Consider the following 21,459-nt stretch of genomic DNA (forward strand, 5'->3'; position numbering starts at 1 on the left):
TTCCCGAATCATAAGATCAGATGAGCCTGTGGGCAGAAGCTTTGTAGGAGGCCGTGTGCATGGCCAGAGCCTGCAGCCCTGGGTGCAATCTGTTTTGCCCTTACTTGGGAATAAGAAACTCAACCTGCTCACAGGAGGAAATGGTTTCTAATGTTTGTTTTTTTAAAAGAGAAAGTCTTGGCTCAGTTATTTGCCCGAAGCCAGAATTGGGATAATCAAGGAGCTTAACCAAAACCTTCATTCATTCGTTCGGATTTAGTGCATTTCTTTATTTATATATATAGTTTTTAGAGACAGGGTCCTGCTCTCTCGCCTGGGCTGGAGTGCAGTGGCGCGATCATAGCTCACTGCAGCCTCGGCCTCCTGGGCTCAAGTGATCCTCCCTCCTCAGCCTCCTGAGTAGCGGGGATTAAGGTGTGCGCTATGGCACCCTGCCAGATTTAATATATATACACACACATATATATATATATATATTTGAGATGGAGTCTTGCTCTGTGGCCCAGGCTGGAGCTCAGTAGTGTGATCTCGGATCACTGCAACCTCTGCCTCCCGGGTTCAAGTGATTCTCCTGCCTCCTGCCTCAGCTCCCCAGTAGCTGAGACTACAGGCTTGCATCACCATGCCTGGCTAATTTTTGTATTTTTAGTAGAGACGGAGTGATCCTGACCTCAGGTGATCTGCCCGCCTCGGCTTCCCAATTTTTTTTTTTTTTTTTTTTTTTTTTTTGAGACAGAGTTTCCCTCTTGTTGCCCAGGCTGGAGTGCAATGGCATGATATTGGTTCACTGCAACCTCCGCCTCCCGGGTTCCAGTAATTATCATGCCTCAGCCTTCTGAGTAGCTGGGATTACAGGTCCCACCACCACGCCTGGCTAACTTTTGTATTTTTAGTAGAGACGGGGTTTCACCCTGTTGGCCAGGCTGGTCTCAAACTCCTGACCTCAGGTGATCCACCTGCCTCTGCCTCCCAAAGTGCTGGGATGACAGGTGGGAGCCCAGCCACAGGTAACTCTTATATCCCTGTTTTGCCAAAAGGAAATGGAGGCTGAGGGAGGAGGAGTCCCTGGTGCAAGGTCACAGCTCAAGGTCATGGAGTTGGGAGGGAGAGCAAGGAGGGAGTGTGGTGATTTGAACCCAGGGATTGTGATTGCAGGGTCTGTGTTGTTATCTGCCCCAAAACTTTTCCACATGTGCATAGCCTCCACCTGGACCCAGCCCTATCCTCCCTCAGCTTGACAAGCCAAGTCCTGTCTGCCCTGGTCCCCTCGATGCAGGGCAGGTGAGCCCCAAAATTGGGGCTTAGCCTGGGAGGGTTCTTGGCTTCACCCAGGAAAGATTTCAAGGGCAGGTGATATTAGAAAGGGAGTTTTTGTTTGTTTGTTTGTTTGTTTTTTGAGATGGAGTCTCATTCTGTCACCCAGGCTGGAGTGCAGTGGCAAGATCTTGGCTCACCACAGCCTCTGCCTCTTGGGTTCAAGGGATTCTCCTGCCTCAGCTTCCTGAGTAGCTGGGATTACAGGCACGAGCCACCATACTTGGCTAATTTTTGTATTTTTAGTAGAGTCGGGGTTTTACCATGTTGTCCAGACTAGTCTCGAACTCCTGACCTCAGGTGATCTGCCTGCCTTGGCCTCCCAAAGTGCTGGGATTACAGGTGTGAGCCACGGGGCCCAGCCTGGTTATTTTTTTCAGACAAGGCCTTGCTCTGTTGCCAAGGCTAGAGTGCAGTGGTGCAATCATAGCTTACTACATCCTCAGCCTCCCAGGCTCAAGCAATCCTTTCACCTCAGCCTCCTGAGTAGCTGGGACTACAGGTGCATGCCACCACACATGGCTACTTTTTAATGTTGTATTTTTAGTAGAGATAGGGTGTTGATATATTGCTCAAGCTATTCTTGGACTCCTGGGCTCAAGCGATTCTCCAGCTTCAGCCTCCCAAAGTGCTGGGATTACAAGTGTGCGGCACCGGGCCTGGCCAAGCAACTTTCCATGTGCCCGTTGGCATACGGAAATTTTTATCACTACACTTATTTCACCGATGAAGAGATGGAGATTCAGAGAGGGCAAGTCTCCCCGTGAAAGTCACACAGCTTGGGGAGGGTGTGCTAGATGAGAACCAGAGAGCCGGACTCCCAGCTTCCAGCAGCATAAACCACGGCTGTTGTTAGTATGGAGTGTAGGCGTCTGTATTGACATGTCTTCATTTCTGTTGGCAAAATACCTAGGAATGAAATGGCTGGATCCTGTTTATTTATTTAAAATAAATATAAATAGATACTGTTTATATTATTTATTTATCTATCTATTTATTTATTTAATATTACTTTTTTCAGAAGGAGTCTCACTCTGTTGCCCAGGCTGGAGTGCAGTGGCATGATCTTGGCTCACTGCAACCTCTGCCTCCCTGGTTCAAATGATTCTCCTGCCTCAGCCTCCTGAGTAGCTGGGACTACAGGCGCGTGCCACCATGCCTGGCTAATTTTTGTATTTTTAGTAGAGACGGGGTTTCACTGTGTTAGCCAGGATGGTCTCGATCTCTTGACCTCGTGATTTGCCCACCTCGGCCTCCCAAAGTGCTGGGATTACAGGTGTGAGCCACCCCGCCCAGCCACTTTTGTATTTTTAGTAGAGATGCGGTTTCATCATGTTGGCCAGGCTGGTCTCGAACTCCTGAGCTCAAGTGATCCACCCACCTCGGCCTCCCAAAGTTCTGGATTTACAAGTATGAACCACGGCCAGCCCTAGATCCTGTTTAAATTTTTTTTTTTTTTTTGAGACAGAGTTTTGCTCTTGTTGCCCAGGCTGGAGTGCAATGGTGCAATCTCGGCTCACCGCAACCTCCGCCTCCCAGGTTCAAGCGATCCCCCTACCTCAGCCTCCCGAGTAGCTGGGATTACAAACATGTGCCACCATGCCCAGCTAATTTTTGTATTTTTTAGTAGAGACGGGATTTCTCCATGTTGGTCAGACTGGTCTCGAACTCCCTACCTCAGGTGATCCACCCACCTCAGCCTCCCAAAGTGCTGGGATTACAGGCGTGAGCCACAGCGCCCAGCTGATCTTGTTCAAATTTTGAAGAACCCGGCCGGGTGCGGTGGCTCACGCCTGTAATCCGAGCACTTTGGGAGGCCGAGGCGGGCGGATCATGAGGTCAGGAGATTGAGACCGTCCTGGCTAACACGGTGAAAGCCCGTCTCTATTAAAAAATGCAAAAAACATTAGCCGGGCGTGGTGGCGGGCGCATGTAGTCCCAGCTACTCAGGAGTCTGAGGCAGGAGAATGGCATGAACCTGGGAGGCGGAGCTTGCAGTGAGCCGAGATCATGCCCCTGCACTCCAGCCTGGGCGACAGAGCAAGACTCCGTCTCAAAAAAAAATTTTTTTTAATAAAGAATCTGCTAGACTTTTTTCCAAAGAAGCCGCACTATTTCACATTCCCACCAGTCACGGAGGAGAATTCCAGTTGCTTCCTTTTTTTTTTGTTTGGTTTTAGATCAGGGGTTCTTGTTTTCTGTGCCAGGCTGGAGTGCAGTGGCGCGATCATACCTCACTGCAGCCTCAAACTCCTGGGCTCGATCGATCTTCCCACCTCAGTCTCCCAAGAAACTGAGACCACAGGCATGCACCACCATGCCTTACTCATTTATTATTTTTGGTAGAGATGGGGTCTTGCTGTGTTGCCCAGGCTGCTCTTGAACTCCTGAGCTTAAGTGACCCTCATGCCTTGGCCTCCCAAGTAGCTGGGACCAGAGGCATGTGCCACCATGCCCAGCTTGACCATTTTTTTAATTTTTTATTTCTGAGACAGAGTCTTGCTCTGTCCCCCAGGCTAGAGTGCAATGGCGCCATCTCTGCTCGCTGCAACCTCCGTCTCCTGGGTTCAAGCAATTCCCCTGCCTCAGCCTCCCGAGTAGCTGAGATTACAGGCACCCACCACCACGCCTGGCTAATTTTTGTATTTTTAGCAGAGACGGGGTTCCACCTCGTTGGCCAGGCTGGTCTCAGGTGATCCACCCGCCTCGGCCTCCCAAGGTGTTGGGATTACAGGCATGAGCCACCAAGCCTGGCCTGATGATTTTCTTTTTTCTTTTTCTTTTTTTAATTTTTGAGACAGAGTCTTGCTTTGTCGCCCAGGCTGAAGTGCAGTGGCGTGATCTCGGCTCACTACAACCTCCGCCTCCCGGGTTCACGCCATTCTCTCGCCTCAGCCTCCTGAGTAGCTGGGATTACAGGTGCCTGCCAACATGCCTGGCTAATTTTTGTATTTTTAGTAGAGACGGGGTGTCACTATGTTGGCCAGGCTGGTCTTCAACTCCTGACCTCAGGTGATCCACCCGCCTCGGCCTCCCAAAGTGCTGGGATGACAGGCGTGAGCCACCACGCCGGCCGATTTTCTTTATGGCAGGCAATGAGTGCTCATTTTCCACCCCGAGGCCTGGAGGGGCTGGTGTTTGGGTGCGGAGGGTCCTGCCCCCTGACTCCGGAGCTGTAGTTCTGGCAATAGGTGCCCCTGCACCCTGCCTGTCCTCAGCCTGGGTCCCCGTCACCTTTGTCCTCGCTCGCAGCTCTGTGCCAGGAAATGGCCTTGTTCTCACCCCGGGCCCTCATAAAATCCAGTTCCTCAAGGTCCAGGAGGCCAAGGCCACAAGGAAGGGAGGAGGCCGTGGGGAGCTGAGGAGGGAGGGAGGGGCCGCCAATGCCATGAAGGCACTGCTGTGAGTGTGGACTTTGTCACTCTGGGCCTCTGGGTGGGGACGCTGGAGTCAGTATTCAGCTCCGGGTTGGGGCCCAGGGTCAACTTCCCATCTCTTGATGGGCCTCAGTTTCCCCATCTTACCCACAGGAGGCTTTCTGGGTCCTGGCCCAGTTCCCGGCACACAGTAGGCACTGAGAATGGAAGACCCCCATGATGTTGTTGTTTCTTTTCTTTCTTTCTTTCTTTTTTTTTTTGAGACGGAGTTTTGCTCTTGTTGCCCAGGCTGGAGTGCAATGGCGCAATCTCAGCTCACTGCAACCTCCACCTCCAGGGTTCAAGCGATTCTCCTGCCTCAGCCTCCCAAGTAGCTGGGATTACAGGCGTGCACCACCACGCCCAGCTAATTTTGTATTTTTAGTAGAGACGGGGTTTCTCCATGTTAAGTCTCGTCTCGAACTCTTGACCTTAGGTGATCCGCCTGCCTCAGCCTCCCAAAGTGCTGGGATTACAGGCGTGAGCCACCATGCCTGGCCTGTTTCTTTTTTTTCTTTATTTTCCCCCTTCCCTCCCCTCTCCTCTTCTCCTTTCCTTTCCTTTTCCTTCTTTTCTTTATTTTTTTGAGAAGGAGTCTCACTCTGTTGCCCAGGCTGGAGTGCAGTGGTGCAATCTCGGCTCACTGCAACCTGTACCTCCCGAGTTCAAGTGATTCTCCTGCCTCAGCCTCCTGAGTAGCTGGGATTACAGGTGCCCACCACCATGCCCAGCTAATTTTTGTATTTTTTGGTAGAGACAGAGTTTCACCATGTTGGCCAGGCTGGCCTCAAACTCCTGACCTCAAGTGATCCGCCTGCCTTGGCTTCCCAAAGTTCCAGGATGACAGGCGAGAGCCAATGTGCCTGGCCTTTTCTTTTCTTTTTCTTTCTGCCAGGGTCTCACTCTGTCACCCAGGCTGGAGTGCAGTGGCACAATCACAGCTCACTGCAGCCTCAAACTCCTGGCCCCAGCAATCCTCCCACCTCAGACTCCCAAAATGCTGGGATTACAGGCCTGCATCAATACACCCAGCTAATTTTTAAATTTTTTTTTTTTTTTTTTTTTTTGAGACGGAGTCTAGCTCTTTCACCCAGGCTGGAGTGCAGTGGCGCGATCTCGGCTCACTGCAGGCTCCGCCCCCCGGGTTCACGCCATTCTCCTGCCTCAGCCTCCCGCGTAGCTGGGACTACAGGCACCCACCACCACGCCCGGCTAATTTTTTGTATTTTTAGTAGAGACGGGTTTCACCGTGTTAGCCAGGATGGTCTCGATCTCCTGACCTCGTGATCCGCCCGCCTCAGCCTCCCAGAGTGCTGGGATTACAGGCTTGAGCCACCGCGCCCGGCCTAATTTTTAAATTTTTTTGTAGAGATGGGGTTTTGTGGTGATGTCCAGGCTAGGCTCCAACTCCCGCCCTCTAGCTATCCTCCTACCTCAGCCTTTTGAAGTGCTGGGATTACAGGCATGAGTCCCTGAGCCTGGCCCCAACTGTTGTTCCTGCTCCCCAGTGGATCTCCTCCCAACAATGCCCAGGACAGCCCTGCAGCCAGGAGGGGGTTTCCACGGAGTTTCTTTTATTATTATTATTATTATTATTATTATTATTATTATTATTATTAGAGACTGAGTCTCGCTCTGTCGCCCAGGCTGGAGTGCAGTGGCATAATCTCTGCTCACTGCAAGCTCCGCCTCCTGGGTTCATGCCATTCTCCTGCCTCAGCCTCCAAAGTAGCTGGGACTACAGGCACCCGTCACCAGGCCTGGCTAATTTTTTTGAATTTTTTAGTGGAAACAGGGCTTCACCGTGTTAGCTGGGATGGTCTCGATCTCCTGACCTTGTGAGCCGCCTGACTCAGCCTCCCAAAGTGTTGGGATTACAGGTGTGAGCCACTACGCCCGGTCCACAGAGTTTCTTTAATAAATGCTCAAGGCTGGTCATGCTGGCTCATGCCTGTAGTCCCAGCACTTTGGGAGGCCGAGGTGGGGAGATCACGAGGTCAGGAGTTTGAGACCAGCCTGGCCAACATGGTGAAAACCCGGCTCTACTAAAAATACAAAAATGAGCCAGGTATGGTGGCACACGCCTGTAATCCCAGCTGCTTGGGAGGCTGTGGCAGGAGAATCACTTGAGCCCAGAGGTGGAGGTTGCAGCAAGCCGAGACTGCGCCATTGCACTTTAGCCTGGGCGAGAGAGCAAGACTCCGTCTCAAAAAAAAAAAAATTGCTCAAGGCCAGGTGCGGTGGCTCATGCCTATAATCCCAGCACTTTGAGAGGCTGAGGCGGGAAGTTCACTTGAGGTCAGCAGTTCGAGAACAGCCTGGCCAACGTGGTGAAACCCATCTCTACTAAAAATACAAAAGTTCGCTGGGCGTGGTGGCGGATGTCTGTAACCCCAGCTACTTGGGAGGCTGAGACATAAGAATCGCTTGAACCCGGGAGGCAGAGGTTGCAGTGAGCGGAGAGCACGCCACTACACTCCGGCCTGGGCCACAGAGTGAGACTTCATTTCAAAAAAATAAAAAAAATAAAAACGTAAGTAAAAATAAAAAAGTAAGTAAATATCCAGTCTAGTACCTGGCCCATAGCAGACGCCCAATCAATAATCATCAATAAATAGATCCCATTTCAAATTGTGACAAAGTATCTGAAAGAAAAGAACAGCGTGTTATGGCAGAGACTGGTTGAGGAGGGAGGATTGCTTGAGCCCAGGAGTTTGAGATCAGCCTGGGCAAGCTAGTGAGATTCCATCTCTACAAAAAATTAAACAAATTTAGCTGAGCGTATTGGTGGGCACCTGTAGTCCCAGCTACTCGGGAGGCTAAGGCGGGAGGATCATTTGAGCCCAGGAAGTCGAGGCTGTAGTGTGCTGAGATCGTGTCACTGCACTGCAGCCTGGGCGACAGATCAAGATCCTGTCACAAAAAAAAAAAAAAAGCCAGGCATGGTGGCTCAAGCCCATAATCCCAGCACTTTGGCTGGCTGAGGTGGGCGGATCACCTGAGGTTGGGAGTTCAAGACCAGCCTGACCAACATGGAGAAACCCTGTCTCTACTAAAAACACAAAATTAGCTGGGGTGGTGGTGCCTGCCTGTAATCCCAGCTACTGGGGAGGCTGAGGCAGGAGAATCGCTTGAACCCGGGAGGCGGAGGTTGCGGTGAGCCGAGATCGTGCCATTGCACTCCAGCCTGGGCAACAAGAGTGAAACTCCGTCTTAAAAACAAAAAAAAAAAAAAAAAAAAAAGAAAAGGAAAGAAAGAAAGAAAGAAAGAAATACACCCTGTATCATGGCGGGAGAGGTAATCAATGGATAAAGAGATAAATACGATAATTTCAAGCTGCACAAAGGGCTATGAAGGCAACTCAACAGGACGTGACAGGAGGGAGGGCTTGGAGTGGGGGTGGCATTCGTTACGGATTTTCAGGTAGGACCCATTGGAGGGGGAGGTGTTTTTAGCCGAGGCCTGAGTGACAATATTGGGTTTCTTTTTCTTAGATGGAGTCGTGCTCTGTCACCCAGGCTGGAGTGCAGTGGCGTGATCTCAGCTCACTGCAAGCTCGGCCTCCCGGGTTGGCACCATTCTCCTGTCTCAGCCTCCCGAGTAGCTGGGACTACAGGCACCTGCCACCATGCCTGGCTAATTTTTTGTATTTTTAGTAGGGATGGGGTTTCACCATGTTAGCCAGGATGGTCTCGATCTCCTGACCTCCTGATCCGCCCACCTCGGCCTCCCAAAGTGCTGGGATTACAGGCATGAGCCACCGCGCCCGGCCATATATTGTTGCTTTTAACAGAGACAGGATCTCACTATATTGTCCAGGCTGGTCTCTAACTCCTGGGCTCAAGTGGTCCTCCTGCCTTGGCCTCCCAAAGTGTTGGCATTACAAGCATGAGCCACTCTGCCAGGCCAAGTGAGTGACAATGTTTTTGGCCACAATTTGCCCTCTGGTTGTAAGTTTCACATGCAATTGGAGCTTTGATCTATTGAGGCAGGAACTCCAGGAGCCCCCTGGCTACGTGCAGCTGAGGTGGGATTGGAAGCCCAGAAGATGAGCTTTTCAAGGAGCTAATCTTTTGGCCGGATGCGGTGGCTCACCCCTGTAATCCCAGCACTTTGGGAGGCCGAGGTGGGTGGATCACCTGAGGTCAGGAGTTCAAGACCAGCCTGGCCAACATGGTGAAACCCTGACTCTACAAAAATACAAAAATTAGCTGGGCATGATGTGGGGGTGCCTGTAGTCCCAGTTACTGGGGAGGCTGAGGTGGGAGAATTGCTTGAGCCTGGGAGGTGGAGGTTGCAGTGAGCCGAGATCATGCCATTGATTGCACTCCAGACTGGGCGACAGAGCAAGACTGTCTCAAAAAAAAAAAAAAAAGTGAGCTAATCTTCCCACACACCCAAGGAACTAATCAACGGAGACTTTGACCCTCCCTTTGCCCTCTTATCTCAAGACAAGGGAGAAGGGTCTATCAAGGTGTACCTCTGAAGAGAAGGGATGGGCTCCTGACATTTGGAACCTGGGAAGGGCCAGGTAGAGGGAGGAGGTGGTGGGGAGGTCAGCCAGCGTCAGGGGCTGGGAGAGGCGCGGCAGTCAGCGAAGTTGTGTGCAATGGTGCCTCAGTTTCCTCCTCTTTAAAATGAATTTCCAGCTCCAAGAACAATCTAGGCTCTAGTATTCATTTTTAGTATCTTCCCTTTGTCTTTTTTTTTTTTTTGTAGAGACAGGGTCTCACTATGTTGAGACCCTGGTCTTGAACTCCTGGGCTCAAGTGATCCTCCTGCCTTGGCCTCCCAAAATCCTGGGATTATAGGCGTGAGCAACTGCACCTGCCTTAATTTCAGTTTTTGAGACAGGGTCTTATTTTGTTACCCAGACTGGAGTGCAGTGGTGCAATCATGGCTCACTGCAGCATTGACTTCTTGGGCTCAAGTGATCCTCCGACCTTGGCCTCCTGAATAGCTGGGATTACAGGCACACGCTACCATGCCCGGCTAATTTTATTTCATTATTTTATTTTATTTTTTGAGGTGGAGTCTCACTGTGTCGCCCAGGCTGGAGTGCAGTGGTGCGATCTCAGCTCACTGCAACCTCCACCTCCTGGTGTGATCTCGGCTCACTGCAACCTCCACCTCCTGGGTTCAAGCGATTCTCCTGCCTCCGCCTCTGGAGTAGCTGAGAATACAGGTGCAAGCCACCATGCCCGGCTAATTTTTGTATTTTTAGTAGAGACGGGGTTTCACCATGTTGGCCAGGCTGGTCTTGAACTCCTGACCTCAGGTCATCTGCCTGCCTTGGCCTCCCAAAGTGCTGGGATGACAGGCGTGAGCCACCGCGCCCAGCAAATTTTATTTTTACTTTCGTAGGGTGTGTACGACGTGGCAGTCTTGCTATGCTGCCCAGGCTGGTCTCAAACTCCTGGCCTCAAGCAGTCCTCCTGCCTTGGCCTCCCAAAGTATTGGGATTACAGGCATGAGCCACTCTTCCCAGACCAGGCTTTTTAATTCCTTTCCCATCATTCCAAACACATCGATTGAGCACCTAGTGTGTGTTAGAGCCTCATTCTAGGTCTCTTTCTGTAAGGGACCACATAGGAAATCTTTGAAGAGTTCTTGTAATGCTGCCCTGTGGGGTAAGAGTAGCCACACTCAGTATGGAAATCAATGGATGTGACTGGCTTCCAACAAAATCCTATACATGGACACTGAAATTTGAGTTCCATATAATTTTTATGTCTACCTAAATATTACTTTCTTTTGATTTTTTAAAATCGTTTAAAAATGTAAAAGCCAGGCTGGGCGCGGTGGCTCACGCCTGTAATCCCAACACTTTAGGAGGCCGAGGCAGGCAGATCCCGAAGTCAGGGGATTGAGACCATCCTGGCTAACAAGGTGAAACCCCGTCTCTACTAAAAAATACAACAAAAAAATTAGCCAGGCGTGGTGGCGGGTGCCATAGTCCCAGCTACTTGGGAGGCTGAGGCAGTAGAATGGCGTGAACCTGGGAGGCGGAGCTTGTAGTGAGCTGACATCGTGCCACTACACTCCAGGCTGGGCGACAGAGCAAGACTCCGTCTCAAAAAAAAAAAAAAAAAAAAAAAGTAAAAGCCATTCTAAGCTTATGGGCCATAGGGCCGAGGGTTGTGGATTGCCAATCTTTGTTCTAGGTGAACCAGACAGGCTCTGACCTCATGGAGCTGATGGCCGATTTGGGAAACTGAGTCTACAGAGAGGCACCCAGAAGAATATATAATTTCTTTCCTTTTTTTTTTTTTTGGAGATGGAGTTTCACGCTTGTCGCCCAGGCTGGAGTGCAGTGGTGTGGTCTCGGCTCACTGCAACGTCCACCTCCTGGGTTCAAGAGATTCTGCTGCCTCAGCCTCCCGAGTAGCTGGGATTACAGGCGTCCACTAATTTTTTTGTATTTTTAATAGAGACAGGGTTTTGCCATGTTAGCCAGGCTGGTCTCAAACTGCTGACCTCAAGTGATCTGCCTGCCTTGGCCTTCCAAAGTGCTGGGATTACAGGCATGAGCCACCACACCCTGCTTTTTTTTTTTTTTTTTTTAAGACGGAGTTTCTCTCTTGTTGCCCAGGCTGGAGTGCAATGGTGCAATCTCAGCTCACTGCAACCTCCGCCTCCCGGGTTCAAGAGGTTCTCCTGCCTCAGTCTCCCAAGTAGCTGGGATTACAGGCATGAGCCACCATGCCCGGCTAATTCTGTATTTTCAGTAGAGACGGGGTTTCTCCATGTTGGTCAGGCTGGTCTTGAACTCCCGATCTCAGGTGATCTGCCCACCTCGGCCTCCCAAAGTGCTGGGATTACAGGCATAAACCACCACACCCGGCCTTTTTTTTTTTTTTGAGACGGAGTCTCGTTCTGTTGCCCTGGCTGGAATGCAGTGGTATGATCCCAGCTCCCTGCAACCTCTGCCTCTCGGGTTCAAGCGATTCTCCTGCCTCAGCAAAAGTAGCTGGGACCACAGGTGCCCGCCACCATGCCCGGGTCATTTTTGTATTTTTAGTAGAGAGGGGGTTTCACCATGTTGGCCACTCTGGTGTTTTGTTTTGTTTTCTTTTTATACAGGGTCTCACTCTCGTTTCCCAGGCTGGAGTGCAGTAACCCCATCTCCGCTCACTGCAACATCTGCCTCCTGGGCTCAAGTGATCCTCTCAGCCTCCTGAGTAGCTGGGATTACAGGCATGTGCCACCACACCCATCTAATTTTTTGTATTTTTAGTAGAGATGGGGTTTCGCCATGTTATCCAGGCTGGTCTCGAACTCCTGAGCTCAAGCGGTCCACCTGCCTTGGCCTCCCAAGTACTGGGATTACCGGCAGGAGCCGCCGTGCCTGGCCAGAACATACAATTTCAAGTTGTGGCTCAAGAGAAGGTACCTGGCTTGGTCTGAGGAGTCAGAAGTCTCTCTGAGGAGCTGACGTCTGAACTGAAATGGAGAGGATGCTCAGGGGTTGACCAAGGAGGCCAGAGAGGGAAAAGGGTTTTCAGTAGTCAGCAAGGTGGTGGGAACACACGTTTTTATAAATTCTGGTCGCCACTTCCATTTCATCTGCAAAGTAAGGATAAAGATATGGCTGGGCAAGGTGGCTCACATCTATAATCCCAGCGCTTTGGGAGGCCGAGGAGGGCAGATCACTAGAGGCCAGGAGTGTGAGACCAGCCTGGCCAATGTGGCGAAACCTGCTCTCTACTAAAAATACAAAATTAGCCAGGCATGGTGGCGCGCCTGTAATCCCAGCTACTTGGGAGGGCGAGACAGGAGAATCACTAGAGCCTGTGAGGCAGAGGGTGCAATGAACCTAGATGACGCCCCTGCACTCCAGCCTGGCTGACAGAGCAAGACTCCATCTCAAAAAAAGAAGAAGAAAAAAAAGATATCACTTGGGTAGGGTTAGCTTAAGGGGCTTACAGCAGTGCCTGGTATCCTGTAGGCATTTCATTAATGCATATACCTGGCCTGGAATGGTGCAGGCACTGCAGTAAGGCCTGATTGACACCTGATGGACAGCAGGCACTCCATTAATCTCTGGTCCGTGCCTGGCATATAGAATGTGTCCCATTAATGCCTGATACACAGTAGGTGTCCCATTAACGCTTTTTAATTTTTTTTTTTTTTTTGAGACAGTGTCTCGCTCTGTCGCCCAGGCTGGAGTGCAGTGGCGTGATCTCAGCTCACTGCAAGCTCCGTCTCCCGGGTTCACGCCATTCTCCTGCCTCAGCCTCCCGAGTAGCTGGGACTACAGGCGCCCGCCACCACGCCCGGCTAATTTTTTGTATTTTTAGTAGAGACGGGGTTTCACCGTGTCAGCCAGGATAGTCTCGATCTCCTGACCTCGTGATCCACCTGCTTCCGCCTCCCAAAGTGCTGGGATTACAGGCATGAGCCACCGCGCCCGGCCCTGTTTTTTTTTTTTTTTTTTTTTTTCTTTGGAGACGGAGTTTCGTTCTTGTTGCCCAGGCTGGAGTGCAATGGCGTGATCTCGGCTCACTGCAACCTCTGCCTCCTGGGTTCAAGTGATTCTCCTGCCTCAGCCTCCCGAGTAGCTGGGATTACGGGCGTGCACCACCACGCCGGGCTAATTTTGTAGTTTTAGTAGAGACGGCGTTTCTCCGTGTTGGTCAGGCTGGTCTCGAACTCCAGACCTCAGGTGATCCGCCCGCCTCGGCCTTCCAAAGTGCTGGGATTACAGGCGTGAGCCACCGCGCCCGACCTCCATTAACGCTTTTTAATGGATGAGTGAAGGTTCCTGTCAGGCAACGTCAGGGCGCTTCCCGGGGGCAGCGAGTGCTGCCCAGGCACCTGGAGACCCAGAGAGCGCAGCGGCCGCGTGCGCGCCCCCGCCACCGCGCCTGGGCCGAGCCGAGCGGGACCGAGCGGGGCCGAACGGAGCCGAGCGGAGCCGAGCCTGGCCGGGCCGAGTCCGCCACATTCCCACAATCCCGGGCGGCCCCGCCCCGGCTCCCGGCTGCGCGTCCCCCTTCCCACGTCGGCGCAACCAAACCCGCGGGCCCCCCGCCCTCGCCCCGCCCCGCCCCTTTCGCGCCCGCCGACGCCCCGCCCAGGCCGCTAGTCCCGCCCCCATGGTGGGCGCGCTTGGCCGCCCGCCCCTCCCATTGGCCGCACCGTCTGCCCGTCGCGGGCTGCGCTCCCAGCCTGCTAGGTTGTCCGGCGCTGTCGCTCGGTTGCGGCGGCTGCGGTTGGCGGTGGCTGCGGCGGCGGCGCGGGCTAAGTGCGGCCGCGCGGGAGTCCGCGGCTGGCGCGGCCCGAGCGGGGACCCGGCGGCTCGCCAGGCGGCGGCCGAGGCGGGGCGGGCCGGCCCTGGGCCGAGGGCCGGGGGCCGAGGCCGGAGGGCCGCGGCGGGCGGCGGCCGAGGCGGCTCCGGCCAGGGCCGGGCCGGGGGCCGGGGGGCGGCGGCGGGCAGGCGGCCGCGTCGGCCGGGGCCGGGACGATGACTCTGGAGTCCATGATGGCGTGTTGCCTGAGCGATGAGGTGAAGGAGTCCAAGCGGATCAACGCCGAGATCGAGAAGCAGCTGCGGCGGGACAAGCGCGACGCCCGGCGCGAGCTCAAGCTGCTGCTGCTCGGTGAGTGCGGCCCCCGGGCCTGCCGGCTGCGGGCCCCGCCCTGCCTGTGCCTGCCCTGCCTGTCCGGGTCGGGCCGGGACCCTCCGGGGTCAGCCCTGCCTGTGCCGTCCGGGTCGCGAGACCCTCCGGGGTCAGCCCTGCCTGTGCCTTCCCTGCCTGTCCGGGTCGCGGGACCCTCGAGTGTCAGCCCTGCCTGTGCCTTCACTGCCTGTCCGGGTCGGGGCGGGACCCTCGAGTGTCAGCCCTGCCTGTGCCTTCACTGCCTGTCCGGGTCGGGGCGGGGCCCTCCGGGATCAGCCCTGCCTGTGTCGTCTGGGTCGGCTCGGGACCCTCTGGGGTCAGCCCTGCCTTTGCTGTCTAGGTCGGCACCTGGGACCCTCCGGGGTCAGCTGCGGGCCCCTGATTTCTTTGGGGTCAGCCCCTGCCTTAACTGTTCATGTTGGCACCTGGGACCCTCCGGTGTCAGCCTGTGTCTGTCCTGTCTGGATCAGGCCCCCGATCACTCCTAGGTCAGCTCCCAGTTTCTGCTGTCTACATTGGGCCTCCAGGACTCTTGAGGATTTGCCCTCTGTTCCTTCTCAAGGGACCTGTCCCTCCCTGCACAGGGACCTTCTGACCTTACCCCACCGGAGTACCCACCCCTCGCTACCCCTTCAGGGCCAGACCTTTGGGCTGTAACCCACAGGGCACACTCACCCCTCACTGCTCAGGGCCCCGCGTTGACCCTTCCCTCCAGGCAGAGCCCTGTACCCTCCATGCAGGCCCTGTACACCCCCCCATCCCCCCGAAGACTCCTCCGTGTCCCCTATCCCCACATTCCCTTCAGGGCCATTCTCCTGCCTTCCTGTTCCGGGAAACCCCGTACTCTTCTGGGCTGGAATGCACCCTGTGGGAAAAAGACAGTCTTTCCTCTCCTCAGGGTTCCGCTCAGCTGAGGGTGGGGCGGTTGACACCTGAGGGAGCCTTTGCTTGTTGTCCCAAGCAGCTATCTCGGCAGCCTCCCCCGCCCCCTTCCTTAGAGTCCTGGTGGGAGCCACGCTGAGTCCTCGTTGAGAGCCGCCCCCCACCTGCCGGCTCCTCCCCACCGTCCTGGAGAAGGTTTGCTGGTGAACCTCCTTCTCCCCAAGGCACACCTGCTGCAGGGAGCCAGTCGGGCCAGCTGTAAAGTGTTGTCACCCCAAATAAGGGCCCCTTCAGTCGTTTACAAAACAGAAGCTCTTGCCCTGCCCCGCCCCTGCCCTCCCGAGCTCCTAGGTTAGCTCCTGGGCCGGGGGCGGGGCGGTGGGGAAGGTCGGAAATGCGTGAGAGGCAGCGGTGACGGAGGAGGGGGCGTGCTGGTGGCGGTGGCTCCTGGGGAGGAGGCAGGTCGCATGTTGTGTGGGGAACACGTTGCCTCTCCTGCTGTGAGCCTCTTAGGGCCCTCGGTGTCCCGGGTTACAGAGGTGCCTTGGACGAAATGCCTTCCTGATTTTTTTCCCCAAACTTGTGTTTTGATTTACCTAAGGGTTCTAAAATGGGCCATCTTTCCAGGGGACGCGGGTAGGCAGAGCCGTGGTCCTCACGTTTGGAGGAAATGTGCAGTGCGGCCCGCGTGGTGGCACTTTGCACAGAGTGGCACTGGCTGGCTTTTGTAGTGGGTCATGGACTTTGTTTGGATGGAAGGGAGTTAGGAATTACTGGTGTCATAAAGATCTTACCAGATGGCCTTGCCCTGTGGCTCTGTGACCTCCAGAACCCCCGCCGCCATCCCTGCATGCACCCAGTCTTCTGTGCCTGCACTTTGGACTTGAGATTGACACGGGGTTCAAGGACGAAGGTCAGGGGCTCCCGTGTCTGCCGCCTTGGCTGCTTGGAGCAAGTCTGGAAGTGATGCGGCCCTTCCCGCATCCTCTGTCCAGTGCCCGCCTGTGGCCCAGGGGTGTCTGCTGCAGGAGCACCTGTGTCTGCAGTCCCACCCCCTCCCACTCTGTGAGCCTGAAAGTTGACCCCTATCAGCCTGTAAGACGGGAGGTTGCTGTCAGGCTCAGGGCCAGGCGGGGCAGATAGGACAGTGAGGAAGACGTGAGCTCGCGTGCGACCCAAGGAGGACTGGTGTCAGTGCCATGCAGAGGGCCGGGGCTGTCAGGGGGTTGGGAGGGCTTCACACCCAAGGTGTTGGAGCCAGGGACCCCTTTGGGAATCTGATGCGACAGACCCTCAGAAAACTTCCCGTCCAAGCAACCTTGCATCCCAGCTGGAGGGCCCCTTGCTGGGAGGACTTTGACCACCTGAGGTCCAGGGGCTGGGGCCTCAGGGTGCAGGGGAGGGGACCTCTGTCAGGCTCCCTGCCTGCTTGTGGGAACTCATTCCACTCTCCCAGTAGGCCAGCCCCGAGCTTGTGATTGCCCCCGTTTTTCAGGGAGCAGCTAGAGGGTGGGGCCGAGGCTCCCCGGAAGGAAGGGGCTGTTGGGCTGCAGCAGGTGGCTATGGCGCCTGCGGCCCACGGAATGTTCAGAGACCTCTGGGTGGAGGTCCTGGCACTCCGCAGGAGGCCCAGCCAAGCTGGGTCTGCCTCTCCCTAGAATTCTTTCCTCCCCTGCCCCTTAGCAGTGGGGGCTCCATCCCTCCTCCCCCATGGCTCCCGTACAGCGTTGTGGAGTGGATGTCGGGGAGGGAGGCAGGGGCCTGCCACCACACCCCTGTGGCATCTGGGGCCCAGGAGGGTCTCGTTTATGTGGGTGGTGCTGGTTTCTTCCAGGCTCTGGGGCAGCAGGGCTCCAGGGCCCTGCCCTGACTCCTGGGTTTGCAACCAGGTGGAGCATGTTCTGGAAGAACGCCGTGTCTGCTCGCTCTCATCCACTACCTCCCTGGGGCTGCACACAGCATGTGAGGTCGGTCAGCCTGGCGAGGACGTTCCGTGCCCCGTTTTCGGGGTGGGGGGGACCTTACGGAGCCCTAGAGCTGGACGGGGCTCCGGCTGCCGTGCCGCCTCTCCCGTGGCGGCTAAAATGTGTTGTTCACGCCTCAAATGGGCCTCTCCGTTACATACAACAGGTCTCCCCGGGGCCCTGTGCACATTGGGCCGGGTCAGTCTCTGGGGTGGGGCTGCCCTGGGCACTGCAGGGTGCTGAGCAGTGTCCGAGGCTTCCACCCACTCCATGCCAGGAGCTCCCCCAAGTCGTGATAACCACAGATGTCTCTAGACAGTGCCCATTGTCCCTTGGGGGGCACGTTGCCCCCATTTGAGACCCTTTACTGTGTGGTAGCGTACAATGTAAAGTGCTCGTGGCAAAGCTGAGGGATAATGAGTGCAAATTATTTTGTCAGAAGTTTCCATGAGTGCTTATAGAGTATTTTTCTAAGCACCGTCAAAGCTGTGTGTGTGTGAATTCACTACTCAGTGTATGCATGGGTGTGAATGCATGTATTGTTTTATACCCGTGGTATTCCAGGTTTGTCCCTATGCACACTTCTGTCGATGCTGGTGACAGCTGTGGATGGGTACAGGAGTGGCGAGCACGTACTGCGCACTTGTCCGCGCCGCCGCCATCCTGGGGTCCGCCCTGTGGCCTGGAGAGCTCTTGCAGGCCCCGCCAGCAGCTCTTGGATCTGGGTTCCCATTCCCCAGGCCCGCTGGGCTTCTGCCTATCACGGGCAGCCCTCGGCTGTTAGGTTTCCGTCTCACTGGTAAACTGTGGAGGGGACCCCCGTATAGTTCTTTGTGGCAGGTTTGTGGTTGGAAACGTGGGGACTTCCATGGGAATGCCTGTTCCCGGGGCCTGAGGCTGCTAGCGAGGCTGAGCCGGAGTGGCTCCAGGCTTTCTAAATAAAGCAGGATGGTTAGTTCCGGAGGCTTCCTGTCCGGCCTGCGCCAGCCCCCACGGGGCAGTGACAAGGCCCGGGATCCAGCATGGGGTGCGGTGGCCCCACGGGAAGGGCCGGGCCTCTGTTGGCCCAGTGTTGGGAGGCGTGGAGCGTGGCCTCTGGCGCCTGGCAGGGTGGCTGTGCCGTGTCCCAGAAGACTCTGGGAGCAGGAAGCGCCCTTGGATGGCCTCGTCCAACCTTGACTTCCCAAGCCCGAGCCCAGGCCGGGGAGACGTGGGGACTTGGTCCGGGCCTGCTCTCACGTCCTTTGCGTTTACATGTAATCAGTTATGATGACTGTGGCTGAAAGGGTCTGCTTTTCCCGGGCATGGTCCGGGAAGCTCCGTTCCACAGCTGTGAGCTCCGTGGAGCTTCCTCCCGAGCCTCCTGCCCGGCTCTGCCGGTGCTGTGGTGAGAGTGGAGGAAGTGCTTTCCTCCGAGATTTAACCACGAGAGGTTTCACTTTCTGAGTCTTGTGGTGGAGCCTGTCTCTGTCTGGGACCGGGACCCTGGGCAGCACGGGGAGGACGCCGTGGCATCAGGAGGTTGGAGAGGTGTGTGGTGGAGTCGGACGGATCTTAGAGGGGCGCTCGCGGGGCCTGCTCGGCCCTACCCTGTAGACAGAGCTGGGACCCAGCGCCCCTTCTGGGTCCCCAGCAGGGCTGTGTTCTCCCCACTGGGCACCCCAGCTTGTGCGTGGAGGATGGGAAGCCTTGTATGGCTTGCCCACCTGGGTGACTGAGAGCGGTGGATGCGATTAGGGGCGGCCAGGGGCTCTGGGAAGGCCCACATGCAGGGTCATTATCTGGCAGAAATTAAGTCCTTTCGCAGAACCGGGATCCTAAGTGCCGGTTTGCTGGCGTGCAGGTGGTTGCAGGTGCATGTAGCTCTTGCCGCCAGGCCCTGCGTGGAGCATCCCGCCCGGGGGGCCTCCCACCGTGTCTGTCCTCTGTAGGGCACCTGGCAGGTCTTAGAATTGGCTGCCCTGGATCCAGACTCTTGCTGTCATCTGGGCCTGGCCACATCCCTCCCCCGCCGTCAAGATGTCTGTGGTCCAGTCTCCCACCCTCCATCCCCACTCCCTGCCTCTGAGTCAGAAGCCTCCGATGGTCTCTGCTGTGGGGGTTCCTGGTCCAGCCTGGCCTCCCGCAGTCTACCAACAGGCGCTTTCAGGACAGCACTGGTGGGTGGGTCTTCGGGCCACCTGCAGGGCCTGGGAGCAGTGTGGTGTCCGGATCAGGTACGTGGCCTGGGGAGACTTAGGTTCAGAGCCCACCTCTGCCTCTTGTAACTGTGGGACTTCAGGTCTGTGCCTCAGTTTCCTCAGGGGGCGGTGGGGTGAGGACTCGGTGGTGATCCCCATCCCGCCGCACGTGGGGACCCACGGAATGCTGGCTGCTGCTCCCGCTGCCGGCGTGGTGATATCTTGTCGCGTCCACAGCACCTGGCGTGTGTGGCACACATTGGGTGCTCTGAGAAGCTGCTCCGTGGGGGATCCTGCCCTGGGATCTGGGATCTGGGATCTGCCCACAGACACCTTGATCAGGATTCCCCAGCCTCGGCTCCGTGGGTGTTTTACACTGGATCGTTCTCTGGGGTGGAGCTGTCCTGGGCACTGCAGGGTACTGAGCAGCGTCCCTGGCCTCCACCCGCACCAGGCCAGGAGCACCCCCCAGTTGTGACAACCACAGAAGTCCCCAGACATCGCCTAGTGTCCCTGGGAGCAGGACCCCTGACCCGTGTGTCTTAGCAGCCCCCTTCCCTTCTCGTCGCCATCGTCAGCTGCGTGTCCTTGGTCCCCTGCTTCCCTGCCCGTGTCATTGAGCTGTGCAGGTCTCAGAGATGCTTGGCGAGTGACCGTCATTGGCTGACTGAAGGCAGATCACGCAGGGAAGTGGAGAGGAGTGGCCCGGCACCTCCCCAACGCCCTGCAGGCTGGTCTGGTGCACACCAGGGGTCTCTGCTGGGGCAGGCTCGGTTGCCACCTGCCTGTGGGCCTGTGCACTGGGCAGAAGGGGTCCCCGGGGACAGTGCGCAGCTGGCTCTCAGAAGCTTCTTTCTGAGTCCTGCCTGTGGCCTGGGCTGCCCTGGGCTGGCCAGCACGGGGCAGTGGGGGCACACTCTGGAGGGAGCCAGGGGCGAGTCAGTTCCCTCTCCCGGCCTCAGTTTCCCCATCGGTCACGTGGGAAGGCTGTCCCTCCCCCTGTAGGATTGTGGAAGGATTAAATGAGCTGAGGCCAGTGCGGCAGACAGCGGAGAGGGAGCCCTCTTGTCCCCTGTGGCTGCCCTTCCTGCTGGCTGCTTTGCACCGAAAAGCTGCGGAGTAACCCTGGGCGGTGGTGCTCCCTGGATGGCGTCCACATGGGGACCCCAAGGCCTGGGAGGCTCCAGGAGGGACGGTGCTGGCCCAGGTTTCTGTCCCCGTCTGACCTCGATGTTGGTGTTCTGGGTACCGCACTGTCCGGCAGCCCAGGCTCCGTTTTCTCTTCTGTCAAACTGTGTGGTCACCCTGATGTTTCAGGGGCCCTGCAGGGACAGAGTGGGGTGGGGGGCTGAAAGGTGTGGTCAAACTGGAGGGCGCTGTGTCTGTTGCTATTGTTAACCGTGTCCCCACTGATGGGTGCTGGGCCCCGCCACCGAGTGGGACTTGTGCGGCCTGCAGAGATGTGACTGTTCTGTTGCCTGTCTTAATCCCCAGGGACTGTGGGGCCAGGTCCACGCTGTGGGATGAATGAAGCCCCCAGGGCTGTGGTGGAGCCGGGTTCACGCTGTGGGATGAATGAAGCAGCCTTTTCTGCAGCCACACTGGTTTGCTCGGCCTTAGTCCCACTGGATACGGCGAGGGTTGACCGGTCAGGCCCTTGCTGGTGGCCTGGGTAGATGTCTGGAGAGGGGGCCTGGGCCTCCGGACTCCTGCCCTTCCCCCATCAGTGATCTTATCCCAGACTCTTTGGCGATGGTCAGTGAGCTGGGCAGGGGCGGGGGTCTGTCCCTGTCCCTCAGGTGGAGATGTCCAGGCCAGTGCCCACAACTGGGTTAGATGGGCTGCACAAGGCTGGGGACCAGTCTCCCAGGCTGTCGGGGGGCTTCAGTAATGGCTGTGGGAAGACCCAGCACGTGAGGAGACGGGAGCTTAGAAATTTTGTATGGCCAGGTGCGGTGGCTCATGCCTGTAATCCAAGCACTTTGAGAGGCCGAGTCAGGCAGATCACTCAAGTCCAGGAGTTCGAGACCAGCCTGGGCAACATGACGAGACCCCTGTCTCTACTAAAAATGCAAAAAA

The 21,459-nt window shown here is 56.0% G+C and overlaps 1 protein-coding gene across 1 annotated transcript in view; it reads left to right on the forward strand.

Annotated features, from left to right (window-relative positions):
• The first annotated feature begins 13,907 nt into the window (after positions 1–13,907).
• Positions 13,908–21,459, forward strand: part of GNA11 (G protein subunit alpha 11) — a 30,094-nt gene continuing 22,542 nt past the window's right edge. Inside the window, exon 1 of the mRNA XM_016937030.3 lies at positions 13,908–14,333. Within this exon, the coding sequence (XP_016792519.1) occupies positions 14,198–14,333 (136 nt within the window). The 5' untranslated portion in view covers positions 13,908–14,197. The remainder of the gene's footprint in view (positions 14,334–21,459) is intronic.

Source organism: Pan troglodytes, chromosome 20, assembly GCF_028858775.2.
Source record: "Pan troglodytes isolate AG18354 chromosome 20, NHGRI_mPanTro3-v2.0_pri, whole genome shotgun sequence".
Classification (NCBI taxonomy): domain Eukaryota; kingdom Metazoa; phylum Chordata; class Mammalia; order Primates; family Hominidae; genus Pan; species Pan troglodytes.